General features: G+C 39.2%; 1 protein-coding gene across 2 annotated transcripts; it reads left to right on the top strand.

The window, feature by feature from the left end:
* The first annotated feature begins 7,337 nt into the window (after positions 1 to 7,337).
* Positions 7,338 to 23,840, top strand: LOC148755711 (guanylate-binding protein 6-like). Of its 2 annotated transcripts, none has more exons than XM_088791291.1 (11): positions 7,338 to 7,475; positions 13,464 to 13,680; positions 14,343 to 14,470; positions 16,216 to 16,325; positions 16,522 to 16,718; positions 18,098 to 18,343; positions 19,107 to 19,387; positions 20,079 to 20,291; positions 21,257 to 21,359; positions 21,695 to 21,888; positions 22,914 to 23,840. In XM_088791291.1, exons 2-11 carry the CDS (start codon positions 13,491 to 13,493, stop codon positions 23,139 to 23,141), a joined length of 1,890 nt encoding a protein of 629 aa, XP_088647417.1. In that variant the 5' UTR covers positions 7,338 to 7,475; positions 13,464 to 13,490; the 3' UTR covers positions 23,142 to 23,840. The 2 variants fall into 2 exon arrangements, with proteins under 2 accessions (XP_088647417.1, XP_088647416.1); XM_088791290.1 differs by lacking the exon at positions 7,338 to 7,475 and adding an exon at positions 7,682 to 7,974.
* The last annotated feature ends 1,466 nt before the right edge of the window (positions 23,841 to 25,306 follow it).

The following is a 25,306-nucleotide window of genomic DNA, read 5'->3' as shown; positions in this document are numbered from 1 at the left end:
TGTTTTGGGTCATGCTTTTTCTATTCACTCAGCACACCGTTGTCTTTAATTGGTGTGTTGAGGAAATTTATATTTAATGCAATTATTAACATATTAGGGCTTTACTCTGTCATTTTATTTGCTGTTTTCTTCCTTTAGTGATATAATCTTAGTCCAGCTTGTGAGCAAAGTATTTATTTACGTAGCCAACCCCCAAGCCAGTTCCATTGCTTACATCTTGTATAATTCTGACAGCCTAGTCTTTTACTGTGTCTATTTCAATAGCAATAACCTAGCAGTAACCAAGTGCATTTATACTTACTTATTTACTAATCCAGCATAGTGTATTTTCACAGGCATCCTAGAACTAGAATGTTGATTACAATTAGGAAAGAAGTCAAGTTCACATTAGAAATCATTTGTAATAAAATCCCAGGATTTTGGATTCGTTTAAAATTATGTAACTTGTTGAAAGATTCTTTTAATCTGTGTTGAGATTTCCTCTTTATGAAGACTATTTAAACCTCTGTTATAGTAGCCTTTCTTGGGCCTCTCACCAACTGCAGGACTAACTCTAAAGCAAGGGGGTGGGGAAACAAGGATCCTAGTCAAAACTTACAACGTACGGCACTGTGAACAGGAGGGTAATAACCACGAGTCTGAGATAGTCCATCACAAAGGTCCCATGATGGAGCAGTGCTGCAATTCTTTACAGTTGATAGAATATCGCTCAAAAAATCTGCACCAATCCAATTCCCCATATACAACAGTTGTCCTCGTGTATTGAATTTGGAAAAATGAAGAACAGCATTCCTTGACTACATAGTGCAGTGGTTTGAGTCTCCCAGTTTTGTCATTCTTTTATCTTGAAACAGGCCTATTGGTCATCTTCTCCAATTCTAGTGTTGTAACCTTCAGGGTCAGTCCTAGGAAGGCAGAAAATGAGGGATACAACTTCCTTCTTATGCAGACACTTCACACCTTTATTTATATTTGTACTTTTATTTATTATTCTTATATGAACTGGGAAACTGGGACAAATAGGAAATAAAAACAGGTAAATAAAGTTACAGGGAAACTCAAACTCTCCTTAAACCTACTCCCTCAAAAGAGGGTATCAGATTCAGTTCTTATTTTATGCCTTGGGAAGAGGATTAATTTATCATGCTGGGACAAGGGGGAAATAAAATGATCTTGAACCTTTTTATAAAGTACTTCCTTTCTTTTGGATTCTAAAAAGAACTCAGGTGTAACTTTACTAACAATTATCACCACAATAAACTTGCATTATAAAAAATTAAAAAATAAATAAATCTGAGCTGCTGTGCAAATTAAAAAGAGAAAGAGCTCAGGATTCTGCGAGTCTGGCTAAAGAATGACAAGGAAGGAGCATTACCTTGTGCGACAATGTTTTCAATACAGGTGGCTAGAGAACACCAGAGGGATAGTTCAGAAGAAAAACCCTGTATCTTACCAACAAATGACAAAAAGAAAACCCAACAATTGTTAGAAATGGGGGAGGTGATAGTGGTATCCCCCCCAAGAACAGTAGGCACCACCCCATCTCCAATGTATATCTAAATAAAACAGAAAGTGGCACAATTTCAACAAAGTACTAAAAATGAAGAATGCAAAATGAATCTCTAGCCAAAGGGAAAAGAAAATGAGAGAAATAACAAATGAGAAGTCTCCACTTGGTCAATATCAGGAGACATTACTCAAAATGATGAAATTATATGGCTTCCAGTCTAAGAGAAGTTATCGAAAATAAAGCCAACTAAATACCTGAGTGAAATACGCATGAATTTTGGAAACCACTGCTCCAGTGTGAGTCTCACTACAGCCTAATGGGAGTAAGTAGGAAGCCATCCCACTCCTGGGTTTAGTGTTAAAAGTCTCCAAGTTGCTTTGCTTTTACTACTTCTTTAGACTTGAGGATCTCAGCATAAAAGCACCTCTCTCTTCGACAGACAAGAACTCAACTAACAAGAACAATGACAGAGAAGACTATAAAATTGAACACAAGGGAAATCTACGGTGACTTCAACTTGCTACAGGCTTCTGTGGGGCTGAACTTTATTTAAGCCCATACACCTTAGCAGGCTAGATCTCTGAGCCTTAGCATCACCTTGCTTAGTGCCCTCTCTTCTGGAAGGCTTCCACTTTCTAGACCTTGAGAAGATCTGGCAGACGTAGCTTAGGAAACGACCAAAGCAGGTGGTGATGATGGCAACAATGTCACCACAGAAGAGGGCCCAGGCTCCTGGGACATTGAGAGCACACAGCATTGGATCTGGCATTCCTGATGCATCACACAAGCACCCGCATCCTGCTCACTCTGTAATCTGTGCTCATTGAGAAGGGCAGGATCATCTTCCAGGGCACTGAGTAGGGTCGGCTCTGTATCTACTGCCTCATCTTCTTCACTTTGTGGTGGTACCAAAGGTGTCGGAAGAATGGTGGGGTAGTGGGGCTCCCCCACCTTTTTCTTCCTCTTTATCATTCTCTTTGCCCTTATGACCTTCCTAAGATGTCTATGCTTTTGGGGGAGTGGCTCTAGCTTTTTCCTCCAGACTGAAGGTATGATAGGATCTTGTGAAACATCACCCACATGACTCTCAGATGTTCCCTCCAATGGCTCTGATGATGATTCCAAACTTCTCTTCAGAGAGTCATTCTCCCATAGGTAGACTATATCCTCTGTATCTTTAGTATCTGGTGACATGTTCAAGTCATTTGTGACATGTTTTGAAACGGAGATGGGAGATTACGAGCCTCTCTCATTGAGGATTTTTTTTTTTTTTTTGACCCACTATGCTGATACCAGCCAGCTTTGCAGAACAAGGAGCTCACAACAAAAGGACCAAGAGTCAAATGCTAAAGGAAGTAGTTAGCAGACTGACTCTTTTCAATGACTTATCCTCAGTTATAATAGACACAACATTTCGGCTGTTTCCATGTCTTGGCCATTGTGTATAGTGCTGCAATAAACATAGGGGTGCATAAAGGTTTTTGAATTAGAGTTTTGGATTTCTCCAGATAGATACCTAGGAGTGGAATTGCTGGATCATAAGGTAGTTCCATTTTCAGATTTCTGAGATACCTCCATACTGTTTTCCATAGCAGTTGCACCAATCTGCAATCCCACCAGCAGTGCACAAGGGTTCCCTTTTCTCTACATCCTCGCCAGCACTTGTTGTTTGTTGATTTATTGATGATAGCTATTTTGACTGGGGTGAGGTGGTATCTCATTGTGTTTTTTATTTGCTTTTCCCTGATGGTTAGTGAGGTTGTGCATTTCTTCATATGTCTGTTTGCCATCTGTATGTCCTTTTTAGAAAAATGTTTCTTCATGTCCTTTGCCCATTTTTTAATTGGATTGTTTGTTTTTTGGAGTTGAGCTGAGTGAGTTTTTTATAAATTTGGGATATTAACCCCTTATCAGATATATCATTGGCAAACGTCTTCACCCATTCAGTAGGATCCCCTTTCTTGTCTCATTAGGGAGACCACCTCAGGGAAGTTGAACAATAATGAATGTCAACTATAATTATATATATATATATATATATATATATATATATATATATATATATATACACACACACACATATATACATATATGTATATATGTGTATGTGTATATATGTGTATATATGTGTATATGTATATATGTGTATATACATATATATTTACAAGAAGCAGAGTACAGCATTAGGAATAGAGACAGTGGAAATGTAATGGCTGTGTGTGATGTCAGAGGGGTAGTGAATGGGGAGAGGGGAGTTGTCACTGTGTGCGGGATATAAATGGTAAATGTGTAACTATTACATTGTTTTGTGCACCTGAAACTAATTTTTAAAAATTAAAAATTAAAAAAAGAAAAAAATAGACACAACAGCTGTACCGATCTCAGATTCCTCCTCTGGACTTATCTAAAAAAGTTCAATGACCTTCAAAAATAAGTCTTCAGGTTGTTCTTGGCCTGGGAGGTTTCAGATTCCCCAGTACAGCAGGGAGGAGCAGGCCTCAATTTGTACAGCCTTAGAGGGGAGCACTCCCGAGATGAGCGGAAGCAGCAGAACCAGGCATGCCCAGTTCTACCCCTCCAAGGTGCTTTCGATTTTGCTTTGTTTTTACTGTTTTGTTATAGTGGGCTACTCTCTCCAATTCTAGAATTCCCCAAACCTACTTTAGAGGCCATTATTCCTTTGTACCTACATTTTCCTCAGTTGAAGAATTGCTCTCAAAAAATTTTGAAGTGAAACTGCTTCAAGTTTGTGCTTCCCTGGAAGGGCTGATATATCTGCAGTTTTATGGCCTTCCACCAAGTTCTGTGTACAGCCTGTTAAAATGAAACTTTCCTGTCTAAGAATTTTCACTGTCCCCAAAGGTGAGTATGCTTGGTACCAAATCAACACACTTTCTACAACAAGATGGTTGTTCATCTTTTCTGGAGTTAAATTAATAGAATGTGAAAATTTCCATTTCAGTTGAATGAAGTCTCACAAACCTCCATACCTTAGGAAATCATTTTAAATATTCTTCCTTTACCAATATTACACTTCTGTGACTTAGACTTACAGAATACATATTTTAAAGCTATTTCTCTTGCAAGAATTTTCCACCAGAGAAGCTGGGAGAAAGACTCCAAATGTATTTTTCTTCAATAATAGTAATAATAATAAATTAAACATAAGTTAAACATTGAAATATGAGAAACAAAAATAAAATAGTAACTTAAATACTAAAAGAACTATCTAGCCTTATATTCTTCATCTCTAGCCACACATTTTTATATTAGCCTCATGGAACAAAACAAAAAACAATAACAAGAAAGAAACAGAAGAGAGATGGGTAGAGAAGTCTTCTTTGATCCCGTTGATGAGGGAGAACTCTCCCTCTTTGCATTTGGTTCAGTGCCCAACCCTCGTCCTGCATCAATCTCTGTCTCAGTAAGGAAAGGATCACTACAGTAAACTCAGCTTACATTCAACTCTAGAAATACCCAAGTTAAATTAACCTTTTAATAATGATGTTTCTGATATTGGTGAATATACTTTTAGAGCTATGACAGAATTTTTGGATCCAGATATTATTGTACAATATAAGATGAGCTCATGGCAACCAGGTAGAGATTATATTTTTCTACTTGCTCTTCCATCTAGGTGTGGCAATGTGCACATGGAATATGAGCAGAAGTATATGTATGTTACCTGTGGGTCTGGGCCAGAGAGCTTTCAACATGTTCTCCACTAGTCACTCTTTCCCATCTTACTGTCTGGATATCAGATGTGGCAACACTCAATCTTTGACCTTGCAGATGTGTACAATACCTCAGTGTGTGCAGAACAACAGAATGGAAGGAACCTCAATCCCTGAATGACTCTGTGGAACCTAGAGTGGTGGGACTGCAATATGTCTTCTAAGCTACAGCACCAGTGTCCTGAATGATCTGTATCGCCAGTGTTGTTAATTTATTCTCTTCTCCTCCTGCCACCAGAGAAATGGGTTCAAACATGGCTCTGAGAATGCCTACTAACCTTCAAAGTCTCTAGCTGAATGTGGAACACAGCCCATGAACTATGTCCCAATTGATCTAATTTTATTTTCACTGGCTGCATTGGACTTCGCTCATTTTTGGGATCTAGTCCCTACTTCTCTGTATTTGTCATTCCCTTTGTTTGCTTTAAAATACCTTTGTCCAATCATTCTTACTTCAAAAGTAAGTCATTCTTAATGATCCAACAGAAATGGGACCTCCTCTTTGAAGCCATCTATAATCCTTCCTAACATGATTTACTGCTGCTTTTGTAGAGACTAAGAACTTTATTTGTAACATCATATTAACACCCATCATTTCTTGCTTTATTTGATAATATTTGACACCAACAAGGTATAGATTGTCCAAAGGTGAGAACCTTGCTTTGTTCATCTTTAAATATGCAAAGGTAATGGGCTTCAAAATTGTATTACATGTAGCAGTAAAATGTACCACCAAGTGTTGCAGGAAAACAATAGCATTGCCCAATTTGAAAAATTCCAAGGAAAGACAATTTATAAAAATTGACCAACTAATATCACAAAATAAGAATACATTTTAACTCTGAAAACAGGAAGTCGAGGCTATAAACTCATTTTAAAACATAAACATTCTAATACAAATATGACTGGTAGATTTACATTGCATACTAAAGGAAATGAAGCATTTCAATTTTTCAGTTTTCAATGCATTTTCTGATATTGTAATTAATATAACAGCTTTCTAGGAACAAGTTTGTCATTTTAGTAATCTATTTTTGATAACAGTATGAAAACGAACCTCTACAATCTGGCTATTGGTATTTAGTTTGTAATATACTGACAAAGAGCCTGTATCACACAAACACACTGGTGAAAGTGGAATTAACACTTTTAATTTTTTGTGACCAACTAGAATATTCTAGGCAGAGGTAACTAGGCAATGCAACCACTCCAAATTATTCAAGAACACAGCTCTTGGGCATGCCGAGGGCAAAAGATGTAGCAAAAGACTAATTTGATTATGCAACTTTTGGTCTATAGTTAATACAGTGAAATGCTTTAAAATTACATATTTTTTTCCTGAGTTAATGCTCATACTAAAATTCAAATATGAAGAGAAAAGCTTAATAGAAGATAACACCAGAAAACTGAGGGAAAATACTTGTGGCATTTGTCAGTTTTAAAAATGTGTTTATGGTTATGATTTGTTTGACATTTTGAATATTCACTTTCGAATTTGTATTTTTACATCATTTCATTTAAAGAAAACACTCAAAATATATACATGCCAGTCCTCCACTATCCCCCATAGATCCACCACAAAAAAACAAGTGGAAGTATATGCTACAAAATAATAACGATTATCTCTGGAGTATAAAAATAGGAGTTTTAATACTCACTTATTGTTAATGAGTAAGGACTTGTGTTAATAACAAAAGTACTTAAAGTGAGAGAGAGGAATGAAATAGTCTACGCAAAAAATGAAAACAAAAAAAAAAGCCAACTGCCTCCCAAAAAAGCACCCCTGAGAGACAGGCTGCTGAGCTTTCAGCTGCTGTGTCTGGCTCACAGTCAGCCTGCGGCTCTGGGGTCACTGTGGGGCCTGGCACCTAAGTGAACTGAGGAGGAGGAGGAGGGACCAGCCTGGGATTCCGAAGCCGGGTGTGGGGGAGCCATGGATCCTCCACCCCGTTTCGCGGCCCGTCCCCCCCTCCGCCCCCGCCCCCGCCCCCGCACTGGGGCCTGTAGTTAAAAGATTAAAAACCCTAAACATAAAGCCACGGAAATGCATGTCCTTTCGATTTCGGTTCTCCACAACCCAACCCATGATAGCTTGGCTATAACCCCCCCCGCATGATTTTCAGCTGCTAAAGAGACTAGTCGGTGTCCGGAGGAGCCAGACGCAGGAGGAGCAGACCAGAGGCAGCAAGGACAGCTGAGAAAGTTGTGCCCTCCCTGCAGCACGGAGACAAGTAAGCTCACTCCTAAACTCGGCCTTCCTTGCACATGCTCCTTAAATAACAACAACAGCAACAACAACAACACGTGCCCAAGCGCACATCCCACTCTGGGGGCTCAGGCTCAGCTCTGGCAGGCGGGAGGCGGCCGGCAGAGGGCGGCGACCCGATGGTGTTTGTCAAGCCGCGTGCTTGGCTCCAGGCAGCTCAGCGACTCGGTTTTGATCCAAAGGGGCTGGGAGTTGACAGCGGCACAAGGTGTCCCTGGGGTGCTGGTCGTCTTCAGGCACCCACCCAGGGCTGCACAAAGATCCCTGCGTGGGAGAAGGAGGAGCACATCCTACACTGTCTGCTTGAAGGGGCTGGAGTCCATTCTCGGAGGGACCAAGCCTGGCCCCCTGGCAGAGGCGCTGGGTGGGGTTGCTTCCTCCATCTCCTTCTCCCTGCCCCAGACTTCTCGCGGCCCCTGCTACACATTGGAGAAACAGAGAGAAAACATGGTCCTCAGCATACTGTATGATCTTTCAAATTTCTTTTTGTATTTGCCATACTAATATTCAAAGAATTCCAGCAAGTTGTATTTATATAAAATAATCCATTCTCACTCCCTTTAATCAACTGTTAAAAGTAACTATGAAGTCTAAGCCTGTTTTTTATCCTGCCCTGTTTCCAAATGTGTGGTCTCTACCAACAACTACAACAAAAGACGGATTACTTTTATTTTCAGGTTCTGATTTTTGGTCTTTTGCTCTTTCTCACTTCTAGACAAGAGCAACAGAAGTGGGTGTTGGAAAGGAAGCAAGGAGGAGTGAGAAACAACAGGGGAACTTGTTCTTGACCCACTGACCTGAGGAGATGTGGGGCAGAAATGCTCATTCATCAACTTTCTTTGGCATGCAGCTGAGTCTTAGGCTTAAACCTCTCAATTTCTAATTCACAGAGGTCTGTGAGGAAGGGAGCGGTCTCTGAGGAAGGGAGAGGTCTCTGAGGAAGGGACAGAGGTCTCTGAGGAAGGGACAGAGGTCTCTGAGGAAGGGACAGAGGTCTCTGAGGAAGGGACAGAGGTCTCTGAGGAAGGGACAGAGGTCTCTGAGGAAGGGACAGAGGTCTCTGAAGAAGGGACAGAGGTCTCTGAGAAAGGGAAAAGTCTCTGAGGAAGGGACAGAGGTCTCTGAGGAAGGGAGAGGTCTCTGAGGAAGGGAGAGGTCTCTGAGGAAGGGACAGAGGTCTCTGAGGAAGGGACAGAGGTCTCTGAGGAAGGGAGAGGTCTTTGAGGAAGGGAAAGGTCTCTCAGGAAGGGAGAGGTCTCTCAGGAAGGGACAGAGGTCTCTCAGGAAGGGACAGAGATCTCTCAGGAAGTGACAGAGGTCTCTCAGGAAGGGACAGAGGTCTCTGAGGAAGGGACCATGTAGCCTGATAGTCTGCAGCATTCTGTTGCTGGCTTTAGTTCTGGGAAAACTCAGCTTCTCCAATTGGAGCCATGGCATCTGTGAGGTGACAGCGTCACAGCATGTCACATCACCGGGACAGTAGTAAGTGGAGTGGAAAAGACACATGCATGGAGACATGAGAGATTAGCCTTCTCCTTGCTCTTTGAGGTGAGGGCAGGTGTTGGAGGGAATTTCATCCATGGGCTCAATGTTCCACATTGTAATGTGCAATAGCGTGGTCTTATCACCTCTTCTACACCTTGGTCACATTAGATTCACCCCTTAGACGATAATAATAATAATAGTAATATTGGATCAAGAGTAGACTTGGATCAGAGTGCTCTGGCTGCCTTTATTTACTAGATGGGAGAAAGAGAGAGAAAGAGAGAGAGAAAATCAAATGGGCTGCCTGAAAATTGTGGCCTCACTCCCACCTCCAGCTGCACCCTTAAAACTTGAAATACAAGCATTGCTGTCTCTGGGCTTTGGCTGGAAATGACTGCTCAGGCCCAAACTTGCTTTGGAAACATCTTGGGCACCTTATTTCATGGTATGTTCTGAAAATTGGGGAGGACCAGCATAGCACTTCCTGGAAAGTAAACTGTTCTTTCTTCTCCCTAATGAAGTCCTATGGTAGACATATTCAAGAGTTATGCCTACCCACCGGAGGGCAGAGCTTGGTTCTGGGTCTTTTCATTAGGATATTCTTCAAAATTTATTTTAAAATTATAATTGACATACAATATTATTTAGTTTTCATTGCACAATACAGTGATTAGACGTTTATATACCTTATGAAGTAATCGCCACAAGCCCATCTAGTGCTATACATAGTATTACAGTAGTATTGACTATATTGCCGAAGCTATACTTCACAGTCCTGTGATTGTTTTTATAACTGAAAGTTTGTACTTCTTCATCCCCTTCATCATTTTCACCCATTTCCCACCTCCTCCCACTGGCAACAAGCAGTTTGTTCTCTGTATCTATGAGCTTATTTTATTTTGTTTGTTCATTTATTTTGGTCTTTAGTTTCCACATATTAAGTGATATTATACTATATTTATGTTTCCTTGATTTATTTCATTTAGCATAATGTCCTCCATGTCCATCCGTATGGCCACAATGGCAAGATTTCATTTTGTTTTATGGCTATGGACTATGGTAATATCCCATTGTATAATGTATCACATCTTCTTTATCCACTCATCCATTAATGGACACCTAAGTTATTTACATATCTTGGCTATTGTAAGTAATGCTTCAGTGAACATCGGGGTGCTTATGCCATTTTGAATTTGTGTTTTTGACTTCTTCAGATAAATACCCAGAAGTAGAATTGCTGGGTCATACGGGGTAGTTCTATTTTTAAATTTTTGAGGTATCTCCATACTGTTTTCCATAGTGGCTGCACCAGTTTACTATCACACCAATGGTGCACAAAGGTTCCTTTCTCTCCACATCACCAACATTTATTCTTTGTTGAGTGTTTGACAATATCCATTCTGACCGGTGTGATGTGATATCTCATTGTCATTCTTTTTGTTTTGTTTTTTTTCCAAATTATTTTTTGGGGAAGGTAAACAGGACTTTTATTGGGGAACAGTGTGTACTTCCAGTGTGTACTTTTTCCAAGCCAAGTTGTTGTCCTTTCAATCTTAGTTGTGGAGGGCACAGCTCAGCTCAAGGTGCTATGTTCAATCTTAGTTGCAGAGGGCAGAGCCCACCATCCATTTTTGGAGTCCAGGAGTCCAACCTGGCAACCTTGTGGTTGAGAGCCTGCGCTCCAACGAACTGAGCCATCTGGCACTGGCCCATGTGGGAATCGAACCGGCAGCCTTAGGCATTAGGAATATAGAGCTCCAACCACCTGAGTCACCGGGCCAGCCCTCATTGTAGTTTTGATATGCATTTCCCTGATGATTAGTGATGTTGAGCATTTTGTCATGTGTCTATTGGCCACTTGGAAAAATATCTATTCAGGACCTCTGCTCATTTTTTCAATCAGATATATTTTTTATTTTTTTATTTTGAGTTGTGTGAGTTCTTTATATATTTTGGATATTAACCCCTTATCAGATATATCATTTGCAAATATCTCCTTTCATTTAGTAGGTTGCCTTTTTGTTTTGTTGATGGCTTTATTTGTGTGTGTGTGTGGTGTAAAGCTTTTTAGTTTGCCATAATCCCATTTGTTTATTTTGGCTTTTGTTGTTTTTGCCCTAGGAGAAATATCCCAAGAAATATTGCTAAGATCAATGTCAAAGAGTTTAATGTCTATGTTTTCTTCTAGCAGTTTTATGGTTTCAGGACTTACATTTTGAGTTCACTTTTGTATATGGTGTAAGAAAGGGATCTAGTTTCATTTTTTTGCATGCATCTGTTCAGTTTTCCCAACATCATTTATTGAAAAGACTTTCTTTTCTCCATTCTATATTCTTGCTTCCTTTGTCATAGATTAATTGACCCTATACGAGGTCTGACAATTAAGTTCGCGAACTTATTGCAACAACGTTGTTAACCTTCTTTGATATCAGAGGGATTATTCATTATGAATTTGTACCAACTGGACAAGCAGTTAGCCAAGTTTACTATTTGAATGTGCTGAAATGGCTACGTGAAAAAGTTAGACAACCTAAACTTTTCGCCAATAACTCATGGCTCTTGCATCACGACAATGCACTAGCTCACATGGAACTGTCTGTGAGGGAGCTTTTATCCAGTAAACAAATAACTATATTGGAACACCCTCCTTACTCACCTGATCCCAGTGACTTCTTTCTTTACCCAAAGAGAAAGGAAATATTGAAAGGAAGATATTTTGATGGCATTCAGAACATCAAGGGTAATACGATGACAGCTCCGATGGCCATTCCACAAAAAGAGTTCCAAAATTGCTTTGAAGGGTGGTATAGGTGCTGGCATTGGTGCATAGCTTCCCAAGGGGTGTACTTTGAAGGTGACTATAGTGATATTCAGCAATGAGGTATGTGGCACTTTTTCTATGATGAGTTCGTGAGCATAATTGTCAGACCTGCAAGTGTGGGTTTATTTCTGCGCTCTCTATTCTGTTCCATTGATCTATGTATATGTTTGTGTGCTGATATCATACTATTTTGATTACTATAACCTTATAGTATAGTTTGAAATAAAATAGTATGATACCTCCAACTTTGTTCTTTGTAAGATTGCTTTGGCTGTTTGTGGTCTTTTGTGGTTCCATATAAATTTTAGAAATATTTGTTCTAGTTTGGTAAAAATTCCATTGGCATTTTGATAGGGATTGCATTGAATCTGAATATTGCTTCGGTCAAATGGACATTATAATGATATTAATTCTTCCAATCCATGAATACTGTATATCCTGCCATTTATTTGTATCAACTTCAATTTCTGTCATCAACGTCTTACAGTTTTCAGAGTACAGGTCTTTTACTTCTTTGGTTGAATTTGTTCCTAGGTATTTTATTCTTCATGATGCAGTTGTAAATGGAATTGTTTTCTTAATTTCTCTTTCTGATAGTTTAACATTGGTGTATAAAGATGCAACTGATTTCTGAATATTAATTTTGTATCCTGCTATTTTACTGAATTCATTTGCTAGTGTTAATAGTTTTTTTGTGTGGAATCTTTAAGGTTTTCTATATATATAGTATGTCATATGCAAAAGGTGGAAACATGGATATTTTTGAACACTTATGTGGAAGGTACATAAATTGGGAGGTCTTCTTGTTATTCTTCATTGAATTTTATTAACATACAGGTTTTATTGGCTTAAATATACATCCATTTCTTGATATTGATGCACATTTCTAGTTTGAAAAACAAATCAATCTCCCTGTGACTCAGTTTTCCTTCACATGGGATGATTCTTCCACTTTGTGGCCAAAGGATTTTGATGATTTTTTAAAAAGGAGAAAAATGAAAAACTCATTCCCTTCTGGAACCTACAACTCCTTCTATCCCTTGAATATCATAAATGTTTTATAGATGTTGCATTTCATTGGTCTCTTATATGTCAAACCGAATTAACAATTTAAAAATCTCAGGTTTTGATGAATACTTGTCATATTTATCACTAGTTATATAGCTCTTCTCAACAACTAGGACCATGAGAGAAGAGATGCATGAAATCTGTGGCTTAACAGTTCATGGCTTGTGTTCCTGTGGTCATCCTTGTCCCAGGTCATCCCTCATCATCAGTGTCACTGCCCACTTAATAGCTGGTTAAGCCTTAGGACTTGGGAGAGGACTCGGGTGAGGTGACGACTTTGCTTCTCAGTGATGATGACCCCTGCATTGGGTAGAGCCACACTACTGCGTTATATGACGTGAGTGTGCTGTGGCGGCAACAACATCCAATCTGAGTTCCTCATACAGCATTGGGAGCACTTTGGCCCTCGTAGACATTCACTGTAAGGACAGAACCAAAAATACATGAATTTTTCATTTCAGGGCTTAGCCTATGCATACTGTGCCAAAAACAAAGCAGAAAACTCACAGTTCCCTAACATCATGGGTGCTTTGGATAACTCTGAGCCAGAGAATAAATTTGCAATCTTATTTCTACTAGGAGGCTTTTCTAGGTTGGCAGGCTGCCATGGCATCTGGACACAACATGCTGGCCCCCATTTGTCTGGTGGAAAACAACAATGAGCAGCTGTCAGTGAACCAGAAAGCTCTACAGATTCTTAACAAGATTTCTCAGCCAGTGGTGGTTGTGGCCATTGTAGGACTATATCGTACAGGCAAATCCTACTTGATGAACCGTCTTGCAGGACAGAAAGATGGTGAGTGCTGTCTCAGGCAAGGGCCAATCTTTGACTCTAGCTATATCACAGCTTTGGGTTTTCTTTCCTGGTCACATGAAGGGAGAACCAAACTCCTCTCAATAAACCAACCTTCTAATTCTAATTCTCACCACTAAATTATTAACAATGTAACTTGTTTCCATATTTTTTGTTTTATTCCTGAAAGAAAAGTGTCTCCTACTAATGCTCAGATTTCTATTGTCTTTTACTTACATAAGCACTGGGCTCTTGTAATTGTGTCTCTCCCTCTCTCTCTCATAACATATTTTGCTTTATCTATGGAATATTCCCAGCAACATATAAAGATGTTTAACTATCTATCATCTTAAAAATTATTTGTGGGTTCACAAAGAATGTCATTCTTTCAAAATGCTGTTATTATGGTTATCAGTGAATTACATTATGTCTGGTTCATGGATGCCTCTTGCCTCCATCTTAAGCCCATGCTGGGTATCATTTTCATAGTTAATATCCCCTCATCCATCAAATAGGCAACACACAAAGTAGGGCATTCTTACAAAGTAGAGAAAACACCATCTTATGTGCTGGAGTTCTTATATTCCAACAATCTGACTTTGCAGCTCCTTGGCTGCTTAGATTATCTGCTATCACTCTATGTTGTGTCTCTCCTTTCTTTATAGGCTTCCCTCTGGGCTCCACAGTGCAGTCTGAAACCAAGGGCATCTGGATGTGGTGTGTGCCTCACCCTTCTAAGCCTAACCACACCCTAGTCCTTCTGGACACCGAGGGCCTGGGTGATGTGGAAAAGGTAAGGCTGAAAGTCACAGATAAATCCTTTTAAATCTGGATATTCTCTTCATGACACTTTTAAACTTAACTGCTTGGTTTATTTGTGAAATCTAGAATCCAAGTATATATATGAGGCAAATTTTGATTTGTTTGAATCTCACTTCTAGGTAAGGTGTCATGGTATATTGAGTAAACTTTTATTTCTTCACACTGGGTAAATGAGTTGACTCAGTTAAATAAATAATTACTGAGCACCTGATCCCCAGGTCTCACGATTAGTACTGTAAATATAAATGACCAAAGTAAAGGCCCTGCCATCAAAGAGATGGTGAAGTTCATCAAGTACCCAAAAATCATACTGAGAGGCTTTGACACACTTCCGAATATACTGATTCTATAAAAGTATGTGTTTGTCCTACAAAATCATTTTAAGATGGATTTTTGATACTTTAGATTTCTACTAATGTGTGAAGTGAATTATTTCTCCTTTCTTGCCTTATTTGAGGCTTATTTGCAAATAGTGCCTAAATGTCTATATCTGTTTCTACCAAAAAATGACTCAGAAATTCTGTTCATTTTTAGATGCATATATCAAACAATGATACAGTCTTGCTGTCTAAATAATTTATTATTTGTCATAAGTGCTAATTCTTCTTATCTTAATTGATTATTATTTTTTAAATAGGGTTTGGAAGCTACATTAACGAATCAGCATTTCTCCCCCAAACTTTTTTATTGAGTTTTGTGAATATAAATCCCAGTTTTTTACATTTACTCTAAGTAAGAGCTTTAGACACTGTTTATAAGAGAAATAATTTCTGGATCATGCCATTATTTAGACAGTGCTGTAATTTATACTAACAAATTAGCTTGGCCTTTGAGGTCTTTCATCTGGTTGTACTAGGCTCAATATCCAGCCTTAACTTGTAGACCTACCGTCTGCTCACATGAAATCAAATCACTCTACTTTTATTGCAAAGACCCCTGTGTCCTGCCATTTCTACTTTTGCTCCTGTGGGTCTTTCTACCTGCAGATTACTTCACCGATTCTACCAATTCTTTAATAATCAGCTCAAGACTTTGAGGAAGACTTCATATCATGTACTCTTTCAACCAACTCTCAGAGCTAGGTACTTCCTTAATGGACTTCTAAGTTTAATTGAATATTATAGCTATATGCTCCACAGATTAGAAACATTTTGAAGATGTAAGTTCCTTATAGATGTCATCTTTGCTACATTCATTGTTATAAATGTTTGTCATTACTTTAAAAGAGTCACCTTTAAAGTGATATTTGTCATTTTAAACTGTTTTTTATTTTAAGAACAGTGGAAACATTTAGTAGCTTCCCGTAAACATTTGTTGAATACATCCCCATTATGTCAATCACAGTACATTTTATATAGCACATGACCAAACAAATGTTTGTAGAATAAATATGTGTATTAACACCCTTCATTGAACCCTATTGCACACCAGGTACTGTACTATGTTTTTCTAAATATGTTATTTTATTTCATCCAACTGAATTAAAAGAAAGCTCCAGTAAAGATTATAATTTCTTTATATATGAAAAAATCAGTCATAAGAAATATCTTCGTAATTGTCAAAGCTGATATCTGTATTTAGGTCTGTCTTCAAACTTATTTCTTTGCATGGTAAATATTTGAGCTGAAATAATAAATGGAAGACTGATACACTTACTGTCTGAATGAATTTCTGCAAGGTGAACTCCTAAACGTCTTACTTGAATGTGCTTTCTAGGGCGACCCCAAGAATGACTCGTGGATCTTCGCACTGGCCGTGCTTCTGAGCAGCAGCTTTGTCTACAACAGCATGAGCACCATCAACCACCAGGCGCTGGAGCAGCTGCAGTATCCTTCCAGGAACTGAACCCCTGGGTCGTTGAGTCTATAGGGTTGTAGATGGACGCAGGTTCTCCTTCTGTCACTTAGTTGCTTTTGCTGAAGCAGAAGAACCTGGGGCAAAAGGGAGTGTTTATAATAACTTTTTGTAAGAGAAATGTGGGATTTGTGGGGAGGAAGTTCCTTTTCCTTAGCCAAATTGTAGTTATGTGACAGAACTGACAGAACTCATCAGGGCAAAGTCCTCCCCTTCCCCGGAAGAAATAGAAGATTCCTCAGAGTTTGTGAGTTTCTTTCCAGACTTTATCTGGTCTGTCCGGGATTTTACCCTGGAGCTGAAGTTAAATGGTCTCCCTATCACAGAAGATGAGTACCTGGAGAATGCCTTGAAGCTGATTCCAGGTATCAGAGCGCGGCCTGGGCAGTGGATGGTCCAATAGGGGGTGGGAGGTACCAAACACTGTCCATCATCTCTGGGGTTGCATTGTATTTGAGATTAGATTGAAGTCTGTAGAAATAGTGACTGGAAGGTGGGCTGAAAAGCTCTAGGGACTGCAGTTCAGGTAAGAAAAGCAGAGCCTAATGTAGAGTATAACTATTCAAAACCGTTTGTTCGTCACACAATTTAGCATCCACTTATAACTTAGAATAGAATACAGTGGATGCCAAAACCTTCTAAAGACCAGACACTTGTGTCCCTAGTTTGGCTTCTGCTTTGCTGTGTTGAGGAAAACAACTGACCAAATACTTGTTAAGCATGGAATTGCAATGAAAAGCCTATCTAACAAAAACAAAAAATCTAGCATACAGATAGATATTATTCTTTAAAAATTGGGATATAACTTTCTATTGATTGCAAAGATACATTGCCTACAGCCTTGACTAACTTTTAAATGAACCTGAAGAAGTATGTGTCTTTTCAATCTATGCTTTTGCAGTATTTCTAATAATTATGAGCTATTCATTTATTTCCTGTATCATAGCTTTCTAATAATTTCCCCATGTTTCCCCATGCTACAATTTCAAAATAATAAATTATTTTAATGCTTTACATTTATGTGGATGTGGTTCTGATGAAAATTTGAGCTAAATACCAATTCCAATTTATTTGTTCTTGTCTTCATGTTTCTATTTATGCTTTCTCTAAACACCTGATGAGAAAGTGGTGAGGCAGAAGAGAAACAAACACGGTCAAATCGAATATAGTTCTTTACTTGAAAGAACATAGAGATTAGTGGTGACATCTTAAAATTACATTGTAGTTTTATTTACTCTTTAGAGGTTTTTGCTAAAAACAAAAGCTCTTGCTTGCATATGATTTTTACAATCAAAACAGTTTTCCTTAAATAATCAGGGTGTCATTCCTAATATTGTTTCATTATCCCTTGTTTGTGGATGTTCCTTTTGTCCCACAACTCAATGGGATCATGTAGACCAAAATTTTACATTTGAACTTTTCTGTTAGTCAGTCATTTAGTAAACAATATAGACGATATAGACAATAGTCTACCATGTTTAGGCCTGAGGATAACAGCAATAGGTTTCTTATTACCACGTTAGATCTCTCCTCAAATTTCTACCCAGAGTTGTATCATTGGTAAGTTTAATGTTTTACGAAGCAATGGGTCTTTATACTACAGGAGTTATAAAAAGAACTTCTATTTATAAATAGCAAAGATACAATAGATGGCAAAGATACAAAAATCCCTGTCACAAAAGTCTTTATGTTCCTTGCCCTCAGACTGTTCCTACTGTAATCATCTTTTTTTTTTTTTCTTTAGGCAGAAATCCCAAAGTTCAAATGTCCAATCTTCCCAGAGAGTGCATCCGACATTTCTTCCCAAAACGGAAGTGTTTTGTCTTTGATAGGCCTACAAATGACAAAGAACTCCTAGCCAATATTGAGAATGTGACAGAAACACAGCTGGATCCTAATTTCCAAGAACAAACAAAGAATTTCTGTTCTTATGTCTTCAGCCAGGCGAGAACCAAGACCCTGAGAGAGGGAATCACGGTCACTGGGAAACGTGAGTCTCCTTTTCACATTTCTGTGAGGCCTAATACATGTTGAATATATTATATGATGTGTTTTCCAAGATTTCCGTTGATTCTATATAGAATTATGGGTCTACAGGTATTCATAGTGCATGAAGGGAAGTGTATTTTTACACTTTGGGGGGTTTATAAATCCTTCTCCAAATTTCAAACTTTATCAGCAACATCTGAAGCTTCCGTGTATCTGAAAAAATCCTCTGATAAGAAGTCGCTAACTGGGTATAAAAATAGAATATAATATTTTCTCAAGGGAAGTCCTTTATAATGAGTGTGATTTGCAAGGAGAATACAAAAGATATTTTGAGAATTTAAAGCAGTCCAATAATGAATATTAGCCCATAAATCCCTGAAGATTCACTGGCAGCCTCTGCATTAGGAATAAATATATCTATTTTACTGTGTCTCATGTAAATAGTTTTGCTTCTAATATTTTTAATGTGATATTATGTCTTCTAGATACCCTTTAATACATCAGATGAAGGTTGATATTTAATTTTTAGCCTTGTGGCCTAAAGAACCATAAAATAGAAATGTCAGTAGAAAAATGAAGGTGATGATAGTAGAAGGAAGGTGTGTGTGTGTGTGTGTGTGTGTGTGTGAACATGCGTGAGAGAGAGAGAGACAGAGAGAGAGAGAAAGAGAAAGAGAGAAATATTCAGAAATGTAGCCTTAGAATCTTGGATCCTCTTGAGTGATAACTTTAAATTCATCCTCTAAATTTCCTGGCTTATTCAGGGCTGGGGACTCTGGTGGTGACCTATGTGGATGCCATCAATAGTGGAGCAGTACCTTGTTTGGAGAACGCAGTGACAACTCTGGCCCAGCTTGAGAACTCAGCGGCCGTGCAGAAGGCAGCCGCCCACTACAGTGAGCAGATGGCCCAGCGAGTGAGGCTCCCCACAGACACGCTCCAGGAGCTGCTGGACCTGCACGCAGCCTGTGAGAAGGAAGCCACTGAAATCTTCATGGAGCACTCCTTCAAGGATGAAAACCAGGAGTTCCAGAAGAAGCTTGTGGTACTTTGTCTTAGTACTTCTTTACTCTGCTAACCTTCACCTTGAAGAATTAAAGCTTAGCAGTACTTTTATTGACCCCATGTCTCCTCTCTCACTCATGGATCAAGTAGTCTGGATCTCATGGGGATGAAGTTTCAAAGGACTACGTCCCCTACCCACCCTTGCCACATACAAATTCAGGTTCTTTATCCGGAAATCTCTGTGTTCTCTGATACATAATCAGTATAGAGAGCCTCCAATCAATGCTTCTATTGATTTCAATTCTACCCAGAACACCCAAAAGTCAGTCCTGAGCTGGTTGATTTTTGTGAGCATTCTCCCATTTCCAGGAACCAAGTATCTTATCAGACCCTAATTCCAGGCCCTTTTCAACTCTGTTGCCCCTTGTGATATCATTGAAGTTAGAATCACTGAATGCTACGGCTGCAACTCACCATAGAAATTTGGTAATGCAACTCTACTTTTTCAGATAAAGAACCTGAAACCCAGGGTAATTAAGAAACTTCCATAAGAGAGTTTTCATGTTTCAGAGTAAATCAAGTCTGGTGATTCCTACTTTATTCCATATCTTCCTCCAACAGAATGTTTTTCTCATAAGGACCACAGTTAGACTTCTTTCTATCAGATTCTTTGGAATTTTATCTTCTCTGTTCCTTTCTTCTAGTGACATCCCTCTACATTTCCCTTGCAGGAAATCCTAAAAAATAAGAAAGAGAATTTCTTGCTGCAGAATGAAGAGGCATCTGCTAAATACTGCCAGGCTAAACTTGATCAACTTTCAACGGCCCTAATGGAAAGTATTTCAGCAGGAATATTCTCTGTTTCTGGCGGTCACAAACTTTACCTGGAAACAAAGGAAAGGATTGAACGGGACTATTGGCAAGTGCCCAGGAAAGGAGTGAAGGTGAGGAAGAAGGGGAGCATGGGGATCTTACATATTAAAATCAAGGAGGGGGGCGGGGGTTCTCCTGAAAATCTGAGAGGAAAGCACCAGTTGTATGTCATAAGAGAGCAAGGGGATATCATGACAGATTTAGCTTTTAAGGTCCACTATTTGTTCTTTCTTCCTAAGTAGAGTAGAAATGTTCAAACATGAGTATGCATTTCTGAAACCCACAAGAGACAGTAAAGAAGTCATTAATTTCTTCATTCAACAACATGACATTCAATGTGCCAAGTGTTGTCAATTTACAAATTAAAGTCAGAATCTGTGCACTCAAGGCTCATCAAGTGAAAAACGAAGTCCAATACATAGACAATACATGCAGAGCTGTAACATTTATCAACTGGAGAAACGGACTATATAAGTGACGATAACATGTTATAATAATGAAAACAATAATGATGATAACAATGCAACCAATATATATCGAACTGTTATTGTTATAGGCATAATGTTATTTCCCTAGATGATTGAATTTAATCTTTCAAATAGCATTAAGAAGCATCTACACTATTGTCAACATTTTCTACGTCTTAACCGAGAGGCAGAGATGGGTTAAAACAGCTTGCCTAAAGTCATAGCCAGCAAGTGGCAGAGGAGAACAGTAGCACTAGAGAGAACATTTTACATTGGGAAGGCAAATATTAAAAAACACCCGAGACTATGGGTTTGTAGAAAGGAACAGGGTTCTCACTGGCTGGAACTTGGAGTGGGTAGAAGGAAGTGGCACTGGGAGAGAGACAGGAGAGAGGCAGGAAGCAAGGGATATGGACAATCCGTGGTGACTCTACAGAGCTTGCACACACTTTGTTTGGAGCCACTGTAGAGTTTTAAGCATGAAGGAAAAACTGCGTGGACATTCTAGTTTTTGCACAGCGTTCTCTGCACTGGAGATGGAAGTTCTTTGTTCTTTCTTGTTTCCTCAGGCGAATGAGGTATTTCAGAGGTTCCTGAAGTCACAGGCAGCCATAGAGAAATCCATCCTGCAGTCAGACAAAGCGCTCACTGATGGGGAGAAGGCCATAGCAGGTAAGGGGCTGGTCTGGGCCCACAATGGGCAGGCAGGTTCCTGCAATGCCCTTCGGCAGGTGTGAGAGCAAAACCTTCCTGCAACAAGGAACTTCCTCTTCTGTGGAACAGAGTCTGCTAAATCTGAAAACCACAAGGGGAGTTGTAGTTGTACCACAGCCAGGCCAGGCCTTTCCCATCACATTCTGCAGTGTGCTCACGCTGGTGTGGACACAGGGGGAACTCAGGGATTTCCCACCGGCCCTTCCAATTTGGTTTGGTCTCCTTCTCCTTCGGGAGGGTAAAGGTCCATCCTCACTTAATTTTCCTCCTTCTCTAAAACCTTCCTGGGGCAGAGGAGCGGGCCAGGAAGCAGGCAGCTGAGAAGGAACAGGAGCTGCTGCGGCAGCAACTGCAGGAGCAGCAGCTGCAGATGGAGGCACAAGAGAGGAGTCTCCAGGAAAACATCGTCCAACTGAAGGAGAAGCTGGAGAGGGAAAGAGAAAACGCAATAAGAGAGCAGAATATGATGCTGGAACATAAACTGAAGGTAAATCCAGCTGCAGCCTCAGCTGTGCTCCATGGTCACTGTCCTGGTACCTCGGTGGGAGGGATGAAGGTTTCAGCAAGGCCATGGAGGGAAGTACCGTTGCCATTTACTGCTGTGATTTATTAAAGCCTGAATCCTTTGACCTCTTCTCCTTCTCTCCTCCTCTTCCTTCTCTTCCACTTCCTCCTCCTCCTGCTGCTTCTTCTCCTCCTCCTCATACTCCTCCTCGTTTTAAAAGAAGCCTTTGAATTCTACTCTGTTTGTAAACTCTGGAGTGATCCAGAGAAGCACAGTATCTCTAAGTGCTTGGAGAAAATAAGTAGGGTTTGAACTGTTATTTTTGAGGATCTTTAAAAGTTCTCATGAGGCCTGATTAAACGAGTATTCCAAACACATGTATTCATTATAACCAGCTTCATTGCTTTACCAAGATCACTGCCAATTATCAGGACCCTAGTGCCACCCAGAGATCCTGAGGTAGATCTATGCTGACCTAAAACTATCCAAAATGTCCAGACTTAAAAACACAAAAAAATGACAGCTTCTAACTTTGATGCATTGTCCCCAGGTGTGGGTAGTCTACCTACGTTATCATATGGCAAAGGGAATTCTCCGATTGTCCATCTGGACATGTTTGTAATAGAGTTCTAGAACAATGTATAAGTTCCCATTATTTGTACAATTTGGTTGACCATATTATCCCAAGTGGACTGAGAAGTAGTGCCAGCAGACCAAGGTCACCTCTCAACTAGTATTCAACTGGAACATACTACATTTGCCCTCATGTCAGGTATAGCATTCTAGAAAACCCTAATGGTGTGTGAACATTAGGAAGGCTATAAACAATACTTTCTTTCAATGTTCAGGCCCAAGACAGGAGATATTCTTTGTTGCAAAATTGTGTAAGTGAGAACAAATTTAGGAGTAAAACAAAGACAGTTTGACCAAATTCTTAAATACAAAATGTAATTCTAGGAAAAATGGTATTTAAAAAATTTTACTTCCCTCCTCACTTTTTTTTTTAGGTCCAAGAAGAGCTGCTTAAAGATGGATTTAAAAAGAAATCTGAAGAGATGAATGCAGAGATAAATCATTTGAAAAATATTATTGATGGTACTATAAATGATGATACTCCCTGGTTAGCAAAAACCTTAGACAAACTTGGCAATGAGCTCACTGCAATATTGTGTGCTCCTGCTAAACTTGTTGGTAATGTTGTGAGAGGTTTGGGCTCATTATTCAAAAAGAAATAGCTCTCCTTTTAAAGAAATTATAGCATGTGGATATATGCTTTGGCCTGTTTTGGGTGTGTATCTTTTTTTATTTCATTCAGCCAAGTTTTAAATATAAAAAAATGCCTACTAGAGGATATCAATGCCTGGTCCACATTAGATAGAATAAATATACATACAAAATGATATAGCACATTCACTTTTAGGAAATACACATGTTTAAAGTAATATATATACAAAAAATGCATTGAGACATTGCTCTAAATGACAAAAGATTGGAAACTACTTAAATATTCATTTATATAAACTGGTAATATAAATTTAGCATGTACATGTACTGGAATACTATGTAGCCAGTAAATAAATTGAGAGTGCAACTTCATTTTTAGAAACATAGAAAATCTTGAAAATACATTGCAAAGTGAAAAAATGAGGTACACAAGCTGTGTATGATGTGTTCTCTGTAAAAAATGTAATTATAGTGTGCAATCATACATATGTACACATAAAATATCTCTGAAAAACCCCATTAGAAGCTAGAAACATTGGTACCTTTGCGGGAGAAGGGGGTGGGATCAGGGGTGAATGAGTCACATGCTTTTCATTATATACTCATTGTTTTGAATCCTGTAAAGAAAGGTTGTATTACCACTTTATAAAGAAAATGTAAACTGTAATACTGGCAATGATAATAAAAAGAATGCAAAATTGGCTCTTAAATGATGAAATTGCTCATTGCTTCTAGAAATGGCATCAGCCTGCACAATGAGGGGTATGCGACTGAGATTAGAATACTAGAAAGCATAAACTTTGCATCCTAATCTTGTTTTTGCTTTGGCCTCAGTTCTTAATCCCTTAATGTGCTTCAAAACCAAGATACAAACTTTGATATCGCCCTTTGAAATTTCAGCTAACATAGCCTCCTTTTCTTACCTTTGAACTACACTTTTAAGGTGTTACAATCAAATTACCAAATGTAAGAATATGCACTGGTGAAAGGGATTCAATCATTCCTAAAAGTTCAGTAGGAATTCCTAAAAGTGCTGTAGGCAAGAGCCGAGGGGACATGTGCCATTGCAGAACTGGATGTCCCCGGTAGTGTTATGGGCGATAAACCCTGACACATTGAGGCCAGGTGTTGGCACTTGAATATCAGAAGCCAAATACATACAATGATAGTAATGAGCATCATGGTTTGTCCTAGTCAGCTCACTGCTACAACAAATTACCATATATTGGATAGCTTATAAAACAAACATTTATTTCTCCCAGTGCTGGTGGCTGTTAGTCCATGGTAAGTGCGCCAGCATTGGTGGGTTGTTGGTAAGAGCCCTCTTTCTGCTTTACAGAGGGCTGCTTCTTGCTGTGTCCTCACAAAGTGGAAATGGTGGAGGGAGCTCTCATGACTCTCTGTTATAAAGGCACTAATTGGATTCATGAGGGTCCCACCCTCATTCCCTAGTTATCTCTAAAAGCCCCAATTCTAAGTACCATCCCATTGGGACATTGTGGGTTAGGGTTTCATCAGAGTAATATTGGAAAACACAAACATTCAGATTATAACATGGTTGGAGTGACAGCCACCTGGGCCTGATCAAAAAGACTTTTGATGATGGTGAATACAACAGGGAATCTGTAGCGTCAAAAGAGATGGGAGAAAACAATCAAATGAAATCAATGACATTATTAGGAGGCTGAGAAGAAGCCCCCATAAAATGTCACAATCTCTAGCTATCATCTGAGCCAAGTTGAGACCCTGAACCTGTCTCCTGGAGGGGAGGACAGGATCTCAAGACAAAAGACATTTCAACTCTGAGACAAGAAATAATGATAATGATTTCCCCAGTCCTCCTCGGAGAGAACCTCTGCCCATTGACCTGTTATCTGGGGAAATGGAAATGCCAAAACAATTTGAAGACTTTGGGAATCAGAATTGAAGTTGGCAGTGATATCAGACACAGGAAAACATCACAGTGTCCTTGCTACAGTTAGGGGTACACGGGATCCAGGTAATAAATGCAGTCCACACCCAGGTACAAATAATTGGAATCTAGTATTTGTTTTCAAATAAAAGTAAAGTTCATCTGAGGACAGGAACCATTACCTATTTTTCTGTACATCTCCTTGGAGTGTGTTTAGGCACAGGACATACAAATAAGCATCTGCTGGGAAAACAAAAGGTAGAA

The sequence above is a fragment of the Rhinolophus sinicus genome, chromosome 14, assembly GCF_057876585.1.
Source record: "Rhinolophus sinicus isolate RSI-liver-muscle chromosome 14, RSI-T2T, whole genome shotgun sequence".
NCBI classification, from domain to species: Eukaryota; Metazoa; Chordata; class Mammalia; order Chiroptera; family Rhinolophidae; genus Rhinolophus; species Rhinolophus sinicus.
The sequence above is the reverse complement of the archived record's forward strand: the minus strand, read 5'-3'. Positions and strand labels throughout refer to the sequence as shown.

Excerpts from the sequence above, each read along its gene's own strand:
- LOC148755711 (XM_088791291.1), top strand. The coding sequence starts at position 13,491 with ATGGCATCTGGACACAACATGCTGGCCCCCATTTGTCTGGTGGAAAAC. Across the intron at positions 16,326-16,521 it reads CAGGCGCTGGAGCAGCTGCA|TTATGTGACAGAACTGACAG; the intron begins GTATCCTTCCAG and ends GCCAAATTGTAG. Across the intron at positions 21,889-22,913 it reads TGCTGGAACATAAACTGAAG|GTCCAAGAAGAGCTGCTTAA; the intron begins GTAAATCCAGCT and ends TTTTTTTTTTAG.